This window comes from Brachionichthys hirsutus, unplaced genomic scaffold (assembly GCF_040956055.1).
Source record: "Brachionichthys hirsutus isolate HB-005 unplaced genomic scaffold, CSIRO-AGI_Bhir_v1 contig_881, whole genome shotgun sequence".
In the NCBI taxonomy this organism is placed as follows: domain Eukaryota; kingdom Metazoa; phylum Chordata; class Actinopteri; order Lophiiformes; family Brachionichthyidae; genus Brachionichthys; species Brachionichthys hirsutus.
In genome coordinates this window covers 19,619-35,423 of record NW_027180400.1, presented here as the reverse complement: position 1 = coordinate 35,423, position 15,805 = coordinate 19,619, and the positions used below count along the sequence as shown (strand labels likewise).

The 15,805-nt window shown below is 47.5% G+C and overlaps 1 protein-coding gene across 2 annotated transcripts; it reads right to left on the bottom strand.

Moving 5' to 3' along the window:
- Positions 1–242: 242 nt before the first annotated feature.
- On the bottom strand, positions 243–11,279 carry LOC137914655 (SAP30-binding protein-like). 2 transcript variants are annotated; one of them, XM_068758168.1, is made up of 10 exons: positions 11,168–11,279; positions 10,325–10,431; positions 9,939–9,980; positions 6,850–6,889; positions 3,154–3,242; positions 2,331–2,422; positions 2,147–2,259; positions 2,019–2,077; positions 1,266–1,356; positions 243–974 (listed from the first exon to the last, which is right to left on the bottom strand). In XM_068758168.1, exons 1-10 carry the CDS (start codon positions 11,259–11,261, stop codon positions 793–795), a joined length of 909 nt encoding a protein of 302 aa, XP_068614269.1. In that variant the 5' UTR covers positions 11,262–11,279; the 3' UTR covers positions 243–792. The 2 variants fall into 2 exon arrangements, with proteins under 2 accessions (XP_068614269.1, XP_068614271.1); XM_068758170.1 differs by having other exon boundaries at positions 243–971.
- Between the last annotated feature and the right edge of the window lie 4,526 nt (positions 11,280–15,805).

Below are 15,805 nucleotides of genomic sequence, written 5' to 3'. Positions count from 1 at the left end.
GATTGTGTTCGTGTGCCCTGAAAGGCCTTCTGCCTCTTTAGTCCAATAGTTGCAGTCACTATAGATTATGCAGACGGGTGTTTGATCTAGATGCATAGATTAAGATGTTTAACATTTCAAACACAGACTTATCCTGTCCTCAAATAGACTCAGTAGTGAACAGTGAAGCTGCTTTGGATTTCATGCACAGCTTTCACGGTCAGTATGTGGACGTGGAAAAAGAGTCAATCTGAAAAGACATCTGATCTGTTTATTCACATTATCTTCAACACGTATGTACAGGGATGAAAACAAAATCTTTCCATAAGAGACAATAGTCAATATGCAAACGGTTAAAATATGAAAGGGCGCATATATCGAGCGAGAAGACACGGCTGCAGCAGGAGGCATGAAGATTCTGCACCAGAACTAGAAAAGATTTTCAGATATCTCTAGCAGGTCTGTCTTTATTATACCAGTCGTGCTTATTCTCCTCAACTGTTTCGCACAAGCAGCAATAAAAACAAAGAATCGGGCCTTCTTGAGTGTAAGATCTGCGTACATCAGAATTTGATTTGGATTTTCACCAAACGTGAACTTTGCAGAAATGCAGAATCAATCCCAGAGAACAGAAATGTCTTTTAGATTAGTCCTGCGGGAACAGAAGACATTGGTTTGCTGTTTCTTACTATTTTTCCATCAGTTCTTTGCACCTTTTTAACACATAAAATGGATGTAGGATGATGCAAATCTTCCATCCTCATTCAAATCCTTGCTTCGAAGGCTCCTTAAAAACAAGCATCTTCTCTCCTCTCACTGCTTTGCCTTCTTTAATATGGTTCCTACTGCCGAGATGACGGTGGTCTTGGTGCCGCTGGCAGTCGTCGTCACGGAGACAACAGCAGGCAGGGTAGCAGTGGTGGTGATGATGGAGGGCTGGGCCAGGGTCACAGGGATCGCAGAGTCCCACTTGCTTTTTCTCTTCTGGGCATCTGCTGGAGAAGACAAAGATGGGAGGGGCGATTAATGCATGTGCAGACACTACGGCTGATTTTTAGGAGGCATGTGTGCATCATTTGTGACATTACAAACAGTTTGGAAGTCAATCTTGGTACTACATTCAGCATACACAAGTGTGATGTGGAAACCGGAAGCCTTTGGTGGCGGAGGCGTCTTGTTTCCAAACCAATCATTCCATTTCACAAGTCTGAGTGGGGATTGTTTGGACAAATTCAGGCATGAAAATAAAGAGGCTCTGAGCAGCCGGGGGGGGGGGGGGCGCTCACCTGTGGCGGTGCTGCTGCTGCTGCTGCTAGTGGTGGAGGCGGCTGTGCTGGCGGCGATGGCGCCCTTCTTAGTCCCCGTGACGAACTCGATCTGTGAAGCACAAAGTCCATCAAAGCACTGATTCTAACTGTGACAAGTATAATCTACAACTAAAACCTTCTTACTCTTGTTTGTTTTCATCTCCATGAGGACTTGCTCAAGGTCACACTCAAAGTTTCTGTCGAGTGACAAAAGCAGAGCATTCATTTCCTGCTTCCTTCTCACATCAGAATCTCTCCCCTCTTCCGTTAACCCGGCCACGACCTGCATGCCAGTGACCGCTTCCCCAATGGGAGAGAAATACAGCAGCCGCTCTAGTGTGCGTGTGGGTGTGTGTGTGTGTGTGTGTGGGTGTGTTCATTCAGGGCCGGTTCTTAATGGAGCTGAAGCTGCAGGAATCATTCTGCTGACGGATCTGTGGACAATCACCGTTCAGTCCCAGCACTGAAAGGCTGGACGATTGTTTATTAAATAAAATAAAAGGAAGTCTGTCCGGAGGAAGCACGCGCCCCCCCCCCCCAGCAAACCAAAGGCGAAACACAACAGGCCACGGCCGAGGTGACCCGAGGTGACCCGAGGTGACCCGCGGGCCCGGGCCCGGCCTGAGCTGCAGTTACGAGAACTAAACTTGGACGCGGGTTGGAAAGTAGAAATGAAGTACAGCTGGTGAAGACTTGGCCCCGATGATGAAGGTCTTTTTTTTTTTTATTCACCTTTGTTCGCTCCTTCTTGGCTTTCTCCAGTTTATCCATCTCCACCTTCTGGGCTTTGGCTGCGAGGACGACACGCATGCGTGAGCTCGGCTCGCACAGAGCTGTTGTGAATAAATAACGCTGCTCACCGAGCGCCTCGTAGTACGAGTCCTCGGACCAGCCGTGAGGATCAAACATATCTTTGGGGTAGTTCGTTCCCAGCTGATCGATGCCGCAGTACTGAATCAGCTTCTCGTAGATGCTAAAGGAGAAACGCAGTTCACTTCTGCTCGACAGGCGAGGTGTGGCCGCTGCTTCGGCTGAGCTGCATACCTCGGGTTTCGGAACTCTTTCTTTTTCTGGATGTGGCTGTTTGTGTCGAAATCCCCGTGGAGCTTCCTCTCATACAGCTTGTGGATCTTGTCCTGTTATGAAACAATCAAATCCATCAATGGCATCGGGTCGTCTTTCATCATCACAACATGAGCGCCTCTGCTCAGCGCCGGCTTCCTCCATCTTGTACCCGTATAACCCGTATTGATGGCGGCTCTGCTCGGGCCGCCATGAATGGGGCGATTGTGCATGAAGTCTCTGATGCCCCGAGGAGAAATCTGACATCGAGGTTCAACCGAGCCGCGTGAAGCTGGCATCAAGCTGAATCAGGGCCAACAGCAGCCGGGTGGAAGAAAGGAATGCTGCTCAAGATGCTCCGCTTTAACTTTGTGCTCCTAAAACACCCACTTGGAGTGTTTTCTAGCCCGACACCCTGCTGGGGGGGGGGGGGGATCTGCTGTGTTTTAGGATTAAAACACAGCAGATACTCCCATCTTTGAGTGTTTGTTTAGTTTAAACACAAAACCTGCCCCACAAGGATTTATTTAACGTCTGGATCAAATTGTTCTCCGTATCCAGATGTGTTGAGTGCAGGTCCAACAAGCGAGCCCTTTGAAAGGTCTGTGAATGTTTCGTTTACATCTGTCGGGCCGCTTGCATTTCTCGCCTTTTCAAAGGCTACGGATTAGAATTCATCAAATATTAGCGTCTAAAGTGTGTTGGCGAGACGTGTACAATCAGAGCATTATTCTATTAAGCTCTCAGTGTTCACCCCCCCCAGAGGGAGACGCCCCCAGAGGCCCCGTGGGAGCGATGCGGCTACCTGTAGTTGGCTCGAGCAGCGTCCCGGGGGCTCAGGGGGGATCCTGATCTCATCGGGCGACATGTTCCTCACCCTCTCTGAGAACAGGGCTGGGAGACAGACAGAAACACACGTGAGGTCTTGTCCTTGGACTGTCCCCCTCTGCCCGTCCCGCAGGTCTTCACACGTCATGTGAGAATCATTCAGAGCTTGCCGCTTGTCGGTTTGACCCTGAAACAAAGGCTCGCCGACGGGAGGACATGGCTGCTGAACGCCCGAGCGTCCCTCCTACGTGGTTTCGTGGGGCGGCGCGATACGAGGAGCAGCCGTCCCCGGCAGGGAGCGGCTGTTGTTGGGAGGCTCCCCTCCACTACCCCCTCCCCTCCCTATGGACCCATCCCTTGTTTTGCACGCCCTGATCCACTCTCTCTCTGCTTTCTCTGACTGCAGGCCAGACATTCCATGAGTTCACCCTGACAACACTCAGACAGTCGATCTCGCTGTGAATTCATGCCGATGCGGTGCGAGTCTGTTCTTTCCAACGTTCTGCACAGAATGTGGACGAGTAAGAACTTGACTGGACGTGGAAAGATCTTCCCCCCCCTGTTAGCCTCGCCTCGCCGTACACAAACAGCGTCCGACTTGTGCGGCGTTCAAACAGATTTGGGACGCATCGCCAGATGAACCGTTTTGATTTTCAGTCAATCCCGAGGTGGAGACGAGAAGAAACGGATTCAACGGCAATCCATCCCATAGTTGTGCGACAGTCTCCCCCCGTCTTTGCTGGAACCACAGATCCGTTCTGGCCCGTCACCGCCACCCTATTGCCTCATCGCTGATACAGCTGTGACTCACTCGCCACCCACCACAGAAGAAGAGGAGGGGGCGGGGGGGGGGGGGCATTAAGCATATAGAGAATGTATTGCCTGAAGCAAAGGATTTAATGCAGTTAGAGGAAGAGAGGCGGTTCTATGTGAGCCTCACATTAATACGCAGGAAAACGCCGTTACCGCCGACAACGAAAAACATGACGAGGCAAGTCAGAGGACTCGCGAGCTTCACGGGGCAGCTTGGGATTTATTTTAACCCTCTGATGGACGGTGGTTTATTGTAGCTACAGCAGGGTTGTGGTAGTTTCCTACTCCAGACCAGACAGCAGGAGATTCAGGTGATACTTTCCTCGCCCTAAACTCCTGCTAAACACCGAGAGAGAGACCGAAGCCTCAAAAGTAGGACCGGAAGTGTGAACCAATCACAGCCTGTGTGAGAAACATCCCGTTTATCAGCATGGTGGGAACATTCTCAGACAAAAGTAGCGCCGTCAGGAAGGACGTGGAGACACGACAGTTAACAGACAGAAGGAGGATTGTATATGACCCCCCCCCCCCCCCCCCGGGGGGTCTTTCATGGACAGGCAGACAATGTCTGTCCCTTCAGTGCTCTGACAAAGAGCCATTTTCAGGCTGCTGATGGAAGCCGTACTGCCAGATGCACTCTGACATTTCCTGACAGAAGCTCCACTGCAGTTCTGTCAAGAGTCGGGCCTCAAGCCACGACTCACACACGCATCTGTAAAGAGTCGGGCCTCAAGCCACGACTCACACACGCATCTGTAAAGAGCCGGGCCTCAAGCCACGACTCACACACGCATCTGTAAAGAGTCGGGCCTCAAGCCACGACTCACACACACATCTGTAAAGAGCCGGGCCTCAAGCCACGACTCACACACACATCTGTAAAGAGCCGGGCCTCAAGCCACGACTCACACACACATCTGTAAAGAGTCGGGCCTCAAGCCACGACTCACACACGCATCTGTAAAGAGCCGGGCCTCAAGCCACGACTCACACACGCATCTGTAAAGAGTCGGGCCTCAAGCCACGACTCACACACGCATCTGTAAAGAGTCGGGCCTCAAGCCACGACTCACACACACATCTGTAAAGAGTCTGGCCTCAAGTCACGACTCACACACGCATCTGTAAAGAGTCGGGCCTCAAGTCACGACTCACACACGCATCTGTAAAGAGTCGGGCCTCAAGCCACGACTCACACACGCATCTGTAAAGAGTCGGGCCTCAAGTCACGACTCACACACACATCTGTAAAGAGTCGGGCCTCAAGCCACGACTCACACACGCATCTGTAAAGAGCCGGGCCTCAAGCCACGACTCACACACGCATCTGTAAAGAGTCGGGCCTCAAGCCACGACTCACACACGCATCTGTAAAGAGTCGGGCCTCAAGCCACGACTCACACACACATCTGTAAAGAGTCGGGCCTCAAGTCACGACTCACACACACATCTGTCAAGAGTCGGGCCTCAAGCCACGACTCACACACGCATCTGTAAAGAGTCGGGCCTCAAGCCACGACTCACACACGCATCTGTAAAGAGTCGGGCCTTAAGCCACGACTCACACACGCATCTGTAAAGAGCCGGGCCTCAAGCCACGACTCACACACACATCTGTAAAGAGTCGGGCCTCAAGCCACGACTCACACACACATCTGTAAAGAGCCGGGCCTCAAGCCACGACTCACAGACACATCTGTAAAGAGCCGGGCCTCAAGCCACGACTCACACACACATCTGTAAAGAGTCGGGCCTCAAGCCACGACTCACACACGCATCTGTAAAGAGTCGGGCCTCAAGCCACGACTCACACACACATCTGTAAAGTCGGGCCTCAAGCCACGCCTCACACACACATCTGTAAAGAGTCGGGCCTCAAGCCACGACTCACACACACATCTGTAAAGAGTCGGGCCTCAAGTCACGACTCACACACACATCTGTAAAGAGTCGGGCCTCAAGCCACGACTCACACACGCATCTGTAAAGAGTCGGGCCTCAAGCCACGACTCACACACACATCTGTAAAGACCCGAGCAGCGTCTGCCCCCGGCTCCAGGCCCGTTTACAAACACCCGGGGAAACCATCGGCGTCTCAAGTGACTGGTTTAGCAGACCGATGTGAGAAATGCCGCACCCCGTAACTCATATCCTGTTGCTCTGATCTGATGTTCAATTTGCACACCTGGGCAGGTTAGTCATCACTCACTCACCACAACCAGCTCCCACAATCCATCTGTCAATCAGCAGACACACACACACACACACACACACACAGGGCTGAGTGATTCACACATTAAGTGCAGCAACACCCGATTAACACAGATAAAAGTGAGTCTGATACTGCCCCTGTGTGATTCAAATTAGGCTCATAATATATATATATATAGAGAGAGAGAGAGCCACATGATTAGAAAACTAACTACTGGTAAATAAAACTAGTTAAGTAACTAATATCCCGACTGAGCTACATGATGACCATCAGCACGCTTTGATTCCTTTGATTTGTGAAGATGGTTCACAAACTGAACCATCAATCATGATTCACAACCTTCTCGTTTTCATCCATGTCTGTCCAGCACCATGTATAAAGGGATTACTTTAAAGCTAATACGTGTATTTGGATGAAATACTTGCTGCCTTTACATATTTACAGACAGAGATTCATCAGAGTGCAAGGACAATCTAAACCAGGGAGCTCATGGTGGACGACTGTCTAATAACTTTAATGTCTTCACATCCTTGGACAATAAAATGCTTTCTGTTGGACAATGGGTTTGGGGGATTATATATGGGACTTATTGATCGGAGCCTCTAGTCCTATCCTTGTAGAGATCAACTTTAGTGGACGTGTACTCACCAACAAGCTCATTGGGGTCCTTCCTTTCAGCTTCTGAGATCTGCACAGACACAAGAGGGAGGAAAGGGGTGGAGGAGATAGAAAGAGAGAGAGCGATGGGACGTTTGGGTCTCTAGATGGGAGAATGTAATCATTAATACTAGCAGGACCGGTGGTGGACAGTATTAAACCTCGTTTCCAGCTCCGACGCGGGTAATTACCCTCGCCGAAGGGGAGGCGAGGGTATTGCAATTGGGTGCGTTTGTTTGTTTGTCTGTCTGTCTGTTCGTTTGTCTGTCCGAGGGTATAACGCACAAACTAGTAACCCAATCGACTTGACATTTTTACACAAGCAAGGTTCTGTCCGTGGCTCGGTCCTCCCTGAGAATGGCGTTGATCCGGATCTGGATCCAGACTCTAGAATTATTTTTACAACTGGAATCGTGCCTGTGCTGTAAACTGCCACTTTAAGAGGGAGGGACACGAATGGCATGATGGGAAAAAGAGTCCAGAAGGAGTCTTGTAGTACATTCCGGAGCAGCAAGCTAGAGCAGGTTTGGCCCCTCTGATCCGGAAGCCCTGTTTACTGTCTCACAAGATCCAATAGTCTTTTGGAGGCGGGGTCTGCAATCTCTGATTGTCGTTTTCTAGTTACAGGCTGGAGGGCCGAGAAAGACGTGGAGCTGGAAAACAAAGCTCGCATTCCATCTGAGCCTTCAAACTACAAATCAAGCTCTGCCCTGAATAAAGGCTGACGGGAGCAGGAACCAGAACAGTAAATCTGTGCACTTTCCAATGAATGCTTGGAATCAGCAGGAGGACCGAGTCAGTACAGCCTCTAAAGTATGGCCCCGTGGTCGTAACACAGGTTCAGCACAAAGGAACAGTGTCGTTATTCACAAGCACCCCATCACCGACCAGCAACCGCACAGCCACCGCAAGGGATTTGTCCTGAAGGTGGTCGAAGTACAGGAAGGAGGAGGAGGAGGAGGAGGAAGAGGAGGAGAGGGACAGAAAAATGGGGGCACAGCAGAGAATGCTGGCAGAAATCCAAACACACCAAGGAAATGATTAACTGAACATCACCTGCTGTTTCAGAACCAATTCAAATGACTTCACAGATCTGCTTCCAATAGACCTCACAGGAAGGTCAGGGGTCACGGCGCACTATAACGCCGGAGCCGGAAGGATTCTGAAGTGAAAGTCTTTTCAAATGTAGCTGAAGTTCCCTTTGTGTTCAACACGACAACAGATCAGGTGCTAAACATCATCGAGCTTCCTGCAAACTGCCGAATGGCAGAGACGATACAAACAATAAACTAAAATCATGATTTGGGTTTTTTGGGGTGATTTAAAAGTCTACCCTTTTCCAACTAAACAAACCCCGGCTCCGACTCAGGTACCGAAAACAGATGTTGGGTTTTAATTGAACAATTTGAAGGTGAACGCTGCAAATGCCCCCCCCCTCACAAACATGGAACTCTATTCAAGTAACAAAAGGTATGCTTTTCTGATTCTCCATTCTTTAACGCATGATGCACGGTTCTTGTAAAGATCCTTTTGGAAGTGAAGCGAAGCGGTAAGTGATCTTCTGGCTTCCTGTGACGCTGCTCAGCAAACTGCATGTCTAGTCCTGCATGATATTTCACATGGTCGTCAGTTTGGAACAGAATGGTATTAAAAAGATACATCATTTTCTACAAGCCTGGCCATGTTAGAAGCTGCAGCTGAGTGTTCGTCAGATATGTGGATCTACACCGTCCACATGGAGATCTGGATCATCATCAAAAGGTTCTAGATTGTTCTTGGTGTGTTTACACACCAACCATGAAGAGTCAAAGTGAATCAGAGTAAACGTGTACACAACTTCTGGTTAGATGCTAAGCGCCATTCCTCTACCTTGTACTTGTGCAACGACAATCAAATTGAACCCAACCTAACTTTAGAAAGCATCCCATTGATCCTGAAATTAAACACCAAACATTAAAATCTAAACCCTCAAGGTTTGTAATCTGACCTCTGTCGCCACACAACTCCTGAGGGCGGAATAAAAACCCAGTAAACATAATAATTGAACATAAGCTTACGTAACAAACAACATGACTTTGCAGGAAAGGTTTCTCTGCCGTGGAACTAGAAACCACAATTACACAAACATTCCCACGAGAATAAAGCCTTCAGGATTTATCCATCACAAGACAAAAGACAAAATCTTATCAGACTATGACCAATCACAAACAGGCTGAAAACAAAGTCTCCCACAGAACATGCGCCGTTTGGTTTGTGACTCACTCTCACTTCACTTCGCTGACCGATGCCGAACAGTGCAGGGTGGGGTGGGGTTAGTGCAGTGTGCCCTGAAACGCCACTGCCGAACAGTGCAGGGTGGGGTGGGGTTAGTGCAGTGTGCCCTGAAACGCCACACTGTTCACTGCTAATGGCTCACATTAAGATGCTTCAGTCAAGCCAGCCTGAAGCATTCCTGAAACACTGACCTGGCCGGGCCAGGGCCTCGTTGTTACGCACACACAAACCCACAGCGCCATCTAGTGAGCACGCTCCTTCATAGCACGTAGCAGCCGCTTCAAAAGCGGCCATCCCTTTCGGTTAGTCCAGTGCTTCTCAATTATTTTCTGTCGCGCCCCCCCTAGGAAGAAAAAAACATTTCGCGCCCCCCCCCCCCCCCGAAAAAAAACCACTCTTGTATCCTTATTAACATACAAAGAAATATGAAAAAGAAAGAAATATAGATCAACTTACAACAAAGAATAACTTTATTACCATTTTTTTAGTCTGCAACAGAAAATAAGGAAGTCAAGTCTTTCTTCTTCTCCCACCGTAGATTGTTTACAACCGCTCTTCTTCTGCTAATCCTCCCTGCGCGCACTCTGACAATCAGGGCGCCACTGCCAACTACTGGATTGGATGTGCAATTACACTTTACTCTCGTAAGGCAAAAAAACATTTTCTCCGCGGCCACAGGCGCCCCCCCTGACATCGCACCCCCCACCATTTGAGAACCACTGGGTTAGTCACAAAAGAAAAGAGAAGTAAAAGCGTGATCCGCCTCCATATCAGCGCCGTCCCACACCAGGTGGGTGTTGAAATACCTCAACATCTGCGTCCCTCCCCTCGTCAGACTCGTCCATTTCCTAGAAAAACAAAAATGCAGAACGTTAACACCCTAAGAATCCGAATGGACCGAGCAGACGAATACCAGCACCGAGCCAAGGACAGCAGAACCGCTCAACGATGCAAGTCCTGGATTGGATGAACCAATATGACACCTCAACAGCTCACCAAATAAAATAACCAAGATTACATCTTATTCGTAATAGGATTAGGACAGCCCTCATAGAAATGACTAGAATTCAGTGGAGCGTCAGAGCATCATATTCAACGCTTTATCAAAGCCTCACAGAAACAAAAGCGAGTGAAAACCAACCGAGCAGGCAGTCGAGACGAAGACACCAAAAGTCATAAATCAGACACCAACCGAGTTGCTCTCTCTGCTGTCTTCATCTTCGGACACCTTGTCACTCGGACCTTCAGTTCGGTGCAGGACGTCATCGCCATAACTGTACACCAGACCCCCATGCTCCTCTGGAGACAGGGAAGAGACAGAGGGACACGGGGATGAAGAGACACAGGGATGAAGAGACAGAGGAACACAGGGAAGAAGAGACAGAGGGACACAGGGAAGAAGAGACAGAGGGACACAGGGATGAAGAGACAGAGGGCCACAGGGAAGAAGAGACAGAGGGACACAGGGATGAAGAGACACAGGGACACGGGGATGAAGAGACACAGGGAGGAAGAGACAGAGGAACACAGGGAAGAAGAGACAGAGGGACACAGGTATGAAAAGACAGAGGGACACAGGTATGAAGAGACAGAGGGACACGGGGATGAAGAGACAGAGGAACACAGGGATGAAGAGACAGAGGGACACAGGACGTTTAAGTCAACCGTTTAAGACATTTAAAGCGTCTCGTTCTGAGCAGAAAGGCATCACGGCAATGAGAAAACAACACTAAGACATAAAATAGTCGATACGATTATAGCCATCAACATTTTAATATTTAGAAAGTGCTGGAAGCAGAAAGATTGCCAGTTTAATCGCATCAAAAAGGTGAAAAGTTCGTCTGAAATAACTCCTAAATCGCACATTGACTTATTTCACAAAGAGGTATTAGTTATCCTGGACATATTCCTCGCGCCGCGCTAGGTAAGCTAATGCTAATGTTAGCTAACCCACGAAGACACGGACTGATATTCTAACTACAGACGCTTTGGCGGCACAGACAGCCAAACAATCACTAAGTCTGTTATCTTCTACCTGTTTCGTCTATTTCGGGGTCGGAGTCGGGCTCCGAATCGTCTCCATAGTCTGCCAGAGAGGACAGAAGAACACTCTTTTTAGCGCTCGACATTGCCGTGTGCGTCGCATAAACGAACGGTCGCGACATAATGACGTCACTGAAAGCGTTCTACGTGAAACCAGCGAGCTCCTCCCGCCTTTGGGAAATGTAGTCCACTAAATGTATGCAGTGAAGTCCTGCGGTGGTTTTGTGAGTGACAGCAATTTCTAATGCTATTATTATTATTATAAGTAAATTAACACGTTTTGAGAGCACCAATATTTTTCATTTCATAATAAATACCACTTCTATACTTCTGCTGCATCTTTTCAAAAATAATGAGACATTTAAAAACACAACAACACATGGATTTAATGATTTTAGGTTGCAAAACATTTATATGCAATAACTGCTTGTAAGTTTTGTTTCAACAGGAGTGATACAGAATAATTCTGCATTACTGTGTGAATAGTGAGATAATTACACAACACACACAAATACAGTCATTCCCACGTTATATGTACCCGGATTGCGTGCAACATCACAGACTATATCACCCCGCGCTTCTTTTGCTTTTTTCCTGTGCCACAGCAGCATCCAAACATCAAGGCGAAGACAACCAGGGACAGAGTCGTCAGCACAAAAAGTCCAATGACAGCGAGACCGCCCGCAACCCACGGCTCTCCATGCAGTCGATATAAGGCCCAGTCCACCCAGTCCTCGGGAGACCCGGGTGATTTCTGCTGCTGTGGAACACTGGATAGGGAGACATGATCAAAGAGAAGCTCAACATCAATGGAAAACAGCAGAGATTACCGGTATGTTAGAGGACCAATGGTTGCTACTGAAGCTTTACAAAACACTCTACTGAAGGTGAAAAGTCTAAAACAGCTCTAAAACAACCCAAATATTACACAGTTTTATCAGCATGCGCCATAGAAATGTACTGATATTTTCAATTGGCATTCTGCTGTTCGGAAGCTCACCTCTCCATGGCCGTGTCCCAATAAACAGTTCTCTCCCAGCTCGGTGACTCCCACCAGTGTGTGGACATACAATACGTGAGAACAAAAGCCTTCAGCTACTGTTTAAATTCACCCACAGCTGTAGAGCTCTATGAGTAGAGCACAAACATGACCAGTCTGCATGTAACTTCAGCGGATCCAAGTTTTCCGTGTGACACTTTCAGTTGCTCAATATGGGAGGGACAATGTAAAAGTAGCCGGACCTGGTTAATGTTTACTATAAATACTGACAGGTAGAGGGGAAGGAGACCTGGCGATAAGCTATGCAAACAAGAGCGCAGAATTAGTGTTAGCATGCATCAAATCTCACTGTGATTCAATGAAAATGCAGCTATTGCAACAAAGCCAGGCAATATTTGGACGGGGACAATAGCAGCTTGGACACTTAAATGTCCAAGCTGCTATTGTCCCCATAAATGTAATCCTAAAAAAGAAACAAGAAATATTAGGTATATTGACCGCAATGTTAACTTAAAATTCAAAGTGATCCAGAATCCAGGATGTCTTCTGGATCATCAGCGAAATGTAATCAACTGTTCCTGGTGCAATTCCCAACATTTCCTGATAATGTCATCCAGATCCATCCAGAACCTTTTGAGTTATCAGACAGACAAACCCTGAAGTTAGATTTACTCCCTTCTGCTACTGTTTTTAAACATTTGGTGATAAATCTCTGGTCCACAAATTGTAATGGTTTTCAGCTGTTCTCTTTCTTTCTTGTCTTTCATATCTTGTCTTGTTGTAAACTTGTCGTCATTGTAAATGAGGGAAACCTCAATGCCCTTCGAGTATAAATAAAAGTTTGAAATGAAATGAATGAATGAAACAAGTACCAACATCGGCGATTTCATAATCCCCGCCCCTTCGGAGGTAAAAACATTTTTATTTCATTCTTTTTGATGGTTCATACAGTGAATAAAGTATTGCCAAAATCACATAATCTTATATGTTACTGTATGTCATGTAAGGCAGGGGTCCCCAAGCAGTGGGCCGTGGCCCGGTACCGGTCTGTGAGGCATTTGCTACCGGGCCGCACAGAAACAATAAATAATTTATATAATTTCTGTTCTATTGATTATTAGAGTCTGAAAGTGTTTTATTTTGAAAAACGACCAGATTTTCTCCGACGTTGCTGTGAATCTTTACGTGTCAAGATGCTTGTCTTGATCAAGTGATATGTTAGTACAAAAAGATTATCCCTTAAACAAGTGAAAATGAGTAAAAAAAACAAACAAACGTATTTTAGAGCTTCTTTGCAAGAGGAGCCGACGACCTCCAAGAAAAGAAAGCTTCTTTTAAGAGACAAAACAGGAGTCGGACTTAAAAGACTGGTTTATCAGCAGGTGACTCATGCACCAAGTCCGCTCTGCATGATATGTGGAACGAGCATTAAAAATGTTTCAGCACATAGAGACCAATAACCCTGGATTAAAAGGAATTTATGAAAGAAAGAAACATGAACATGAAGGACAGAAGCGATTATTGAGACCACAACTTCAACAAATGTGTGTTAGGTTAGTAGATATTGGTGTAATAATCATTTAATAGTTATTACAAGTGCATACTATAAGGTTTAGTGGTTACATTTACATTTAACCCCCCCGTCTGGGAAAAAGTTACCCGGCATGAATAAGGCCTGTGGCAGGAGAAATGTTGGGGACCCCTGATTGACACTTAAACGTTTCTGCTCCTAACGTGGAACGAGTTGGAATGTCTTGACATTTCCCATTCTGTCATTCACAATCCCGTTGACTGTCATTACCAAGCGAATGTGTAATAACTGCGTCACTGACCTTCAAAAACAAATCAGCTTTCTTACTTTGTCTTTTCATCAATCGCTCAACTGTAAGTCTTTTGTCGTTCAAAGTCGCTGCCACACAGCGTTTCATTGTGGAGCTCAGTGACGAATCTTCACGATGGTCGGTCGTTCGGCTGATTTACACGGATTCCAGCGACATGCCGCTCCGGAGGAGTAAAATGAAGGCGATGCGATGATGTGGGAGATTAGGGAGAAGTGTCCAGGTTGTTTTTCCTGACTGGGTCCAGCTTCCCGTCTGCTTCAGTCAGGCTGTAGAGGCTGCACTCTGGAGCCCTGGTACTTCAGCTTTCCGCAGCAGCAGCAGTGAATGCAGGCCAGCGCAACCATGAAGAAAAACGTGGCTGAAACGGGAGAGAAGACAGGGTGAACGTCAGCGGAAGCTGGACGGAGCAGCGTTTGAAGGAGCGTTTCAAGTCTTTTTCTGTGTAATCTGAAAGGTTTGACCCACAGCTGCGTTTATCCTCCTTCAGCTCATTGATTCGGCGTCATAGCACGCTATACTTTACTGTTCTGGTGCTTTCACCAGGCCACAGCAGTAAACAAAGACTTATTGAACTGTAACTTTAGGACGGAGTACCGCTACTGAGGAAATATATAAATAAGAGTTTGAAAATAAAGTCACGATATTACAAGGAAAAAGTGCCACTCAAGGAAACGTAATGTTACGAGTGTTCACTGCTAATATTATGAAATAAAGTTTTCATTTTATACTTTAGAGGGGGCATATGAAGGTCATAGATCAGATCTGTTAAAGATCAAGTAACTCACCAACAAACAGGACGAGCACGAAAAACGCTCCCAGCTCCAAAGGGGTGGCGTGTGGGAGACCCTGCAGTTTGGTCCACACCTTCTGAAGGATCTCCAGCACCTCCTCCTTCACCGCCATGCCGACGTTCAGTTGCACGTCTCCCGAGGAAATGGCACCAAAAGGAAACAGCTCTACACCTAAAAAAATAAATAAAGACAAACGAACAACGACACAAGATGAATCCATTCGTGAAGGAAGGAGCGCTCCTATCTGGGCTTGCTCTGAAAGTAGACATGAAGATATTTTGATCTCCAGCTCCACCCTCCATTACGTTTTACTCCCACCCTGCAATTATCCCGAGGGAGCATGCATGTCCTTCATTCCTAAGTACACACTTATTATATATCAGCACCCCTAATTATCCGTCCGATTGACATCCTGTCCCAGTGGGTGCGTGAAGCTGCTCCATGTGTCTCCTCTGCAGGCAGTCGGTACGTTGGACGAGGTACCCGGGCACTGCCCAGCGTGTAAGGCTCAAACAGGAAGGACTATTTCAGGCCTGGCATTTCAAGACTGTCATCATCACAGCAGCAGCTGCGAGTGGGTGAGATCCCACACATGATGGGAAACAGGCAGCAGCGGGGACGCAGGGCTGTGAAGCTGCACCAGGACACTGGGTGACATGTGATAGACGCAGGAACTCCGGTGCCTTTAATGTGCAGAATCTTTCATTTGTATATAGATTATGTATCTACTATATTTTCTGTTGTTACTGTATCATCTTGCATGGAAATAATAGACTTTAAATGATGTGGCAGTGCCGCACAGAAGAGGCCAAACCTCTGCTGTGTTCCAACGTTCCACTTTAATTCAATAAAGCCTGACCCTAAAAGAAGCGCCTGGCCCTGCAACCATCATTTATAGTCAACGGATTTGGAGCGTCATTTAAATCCAGCGGATTCTGATCTTTTTTTGGGGATAAAATTCCATACAAGGTGGCGCAGCGGTAAGCGGTGTTGCCTCA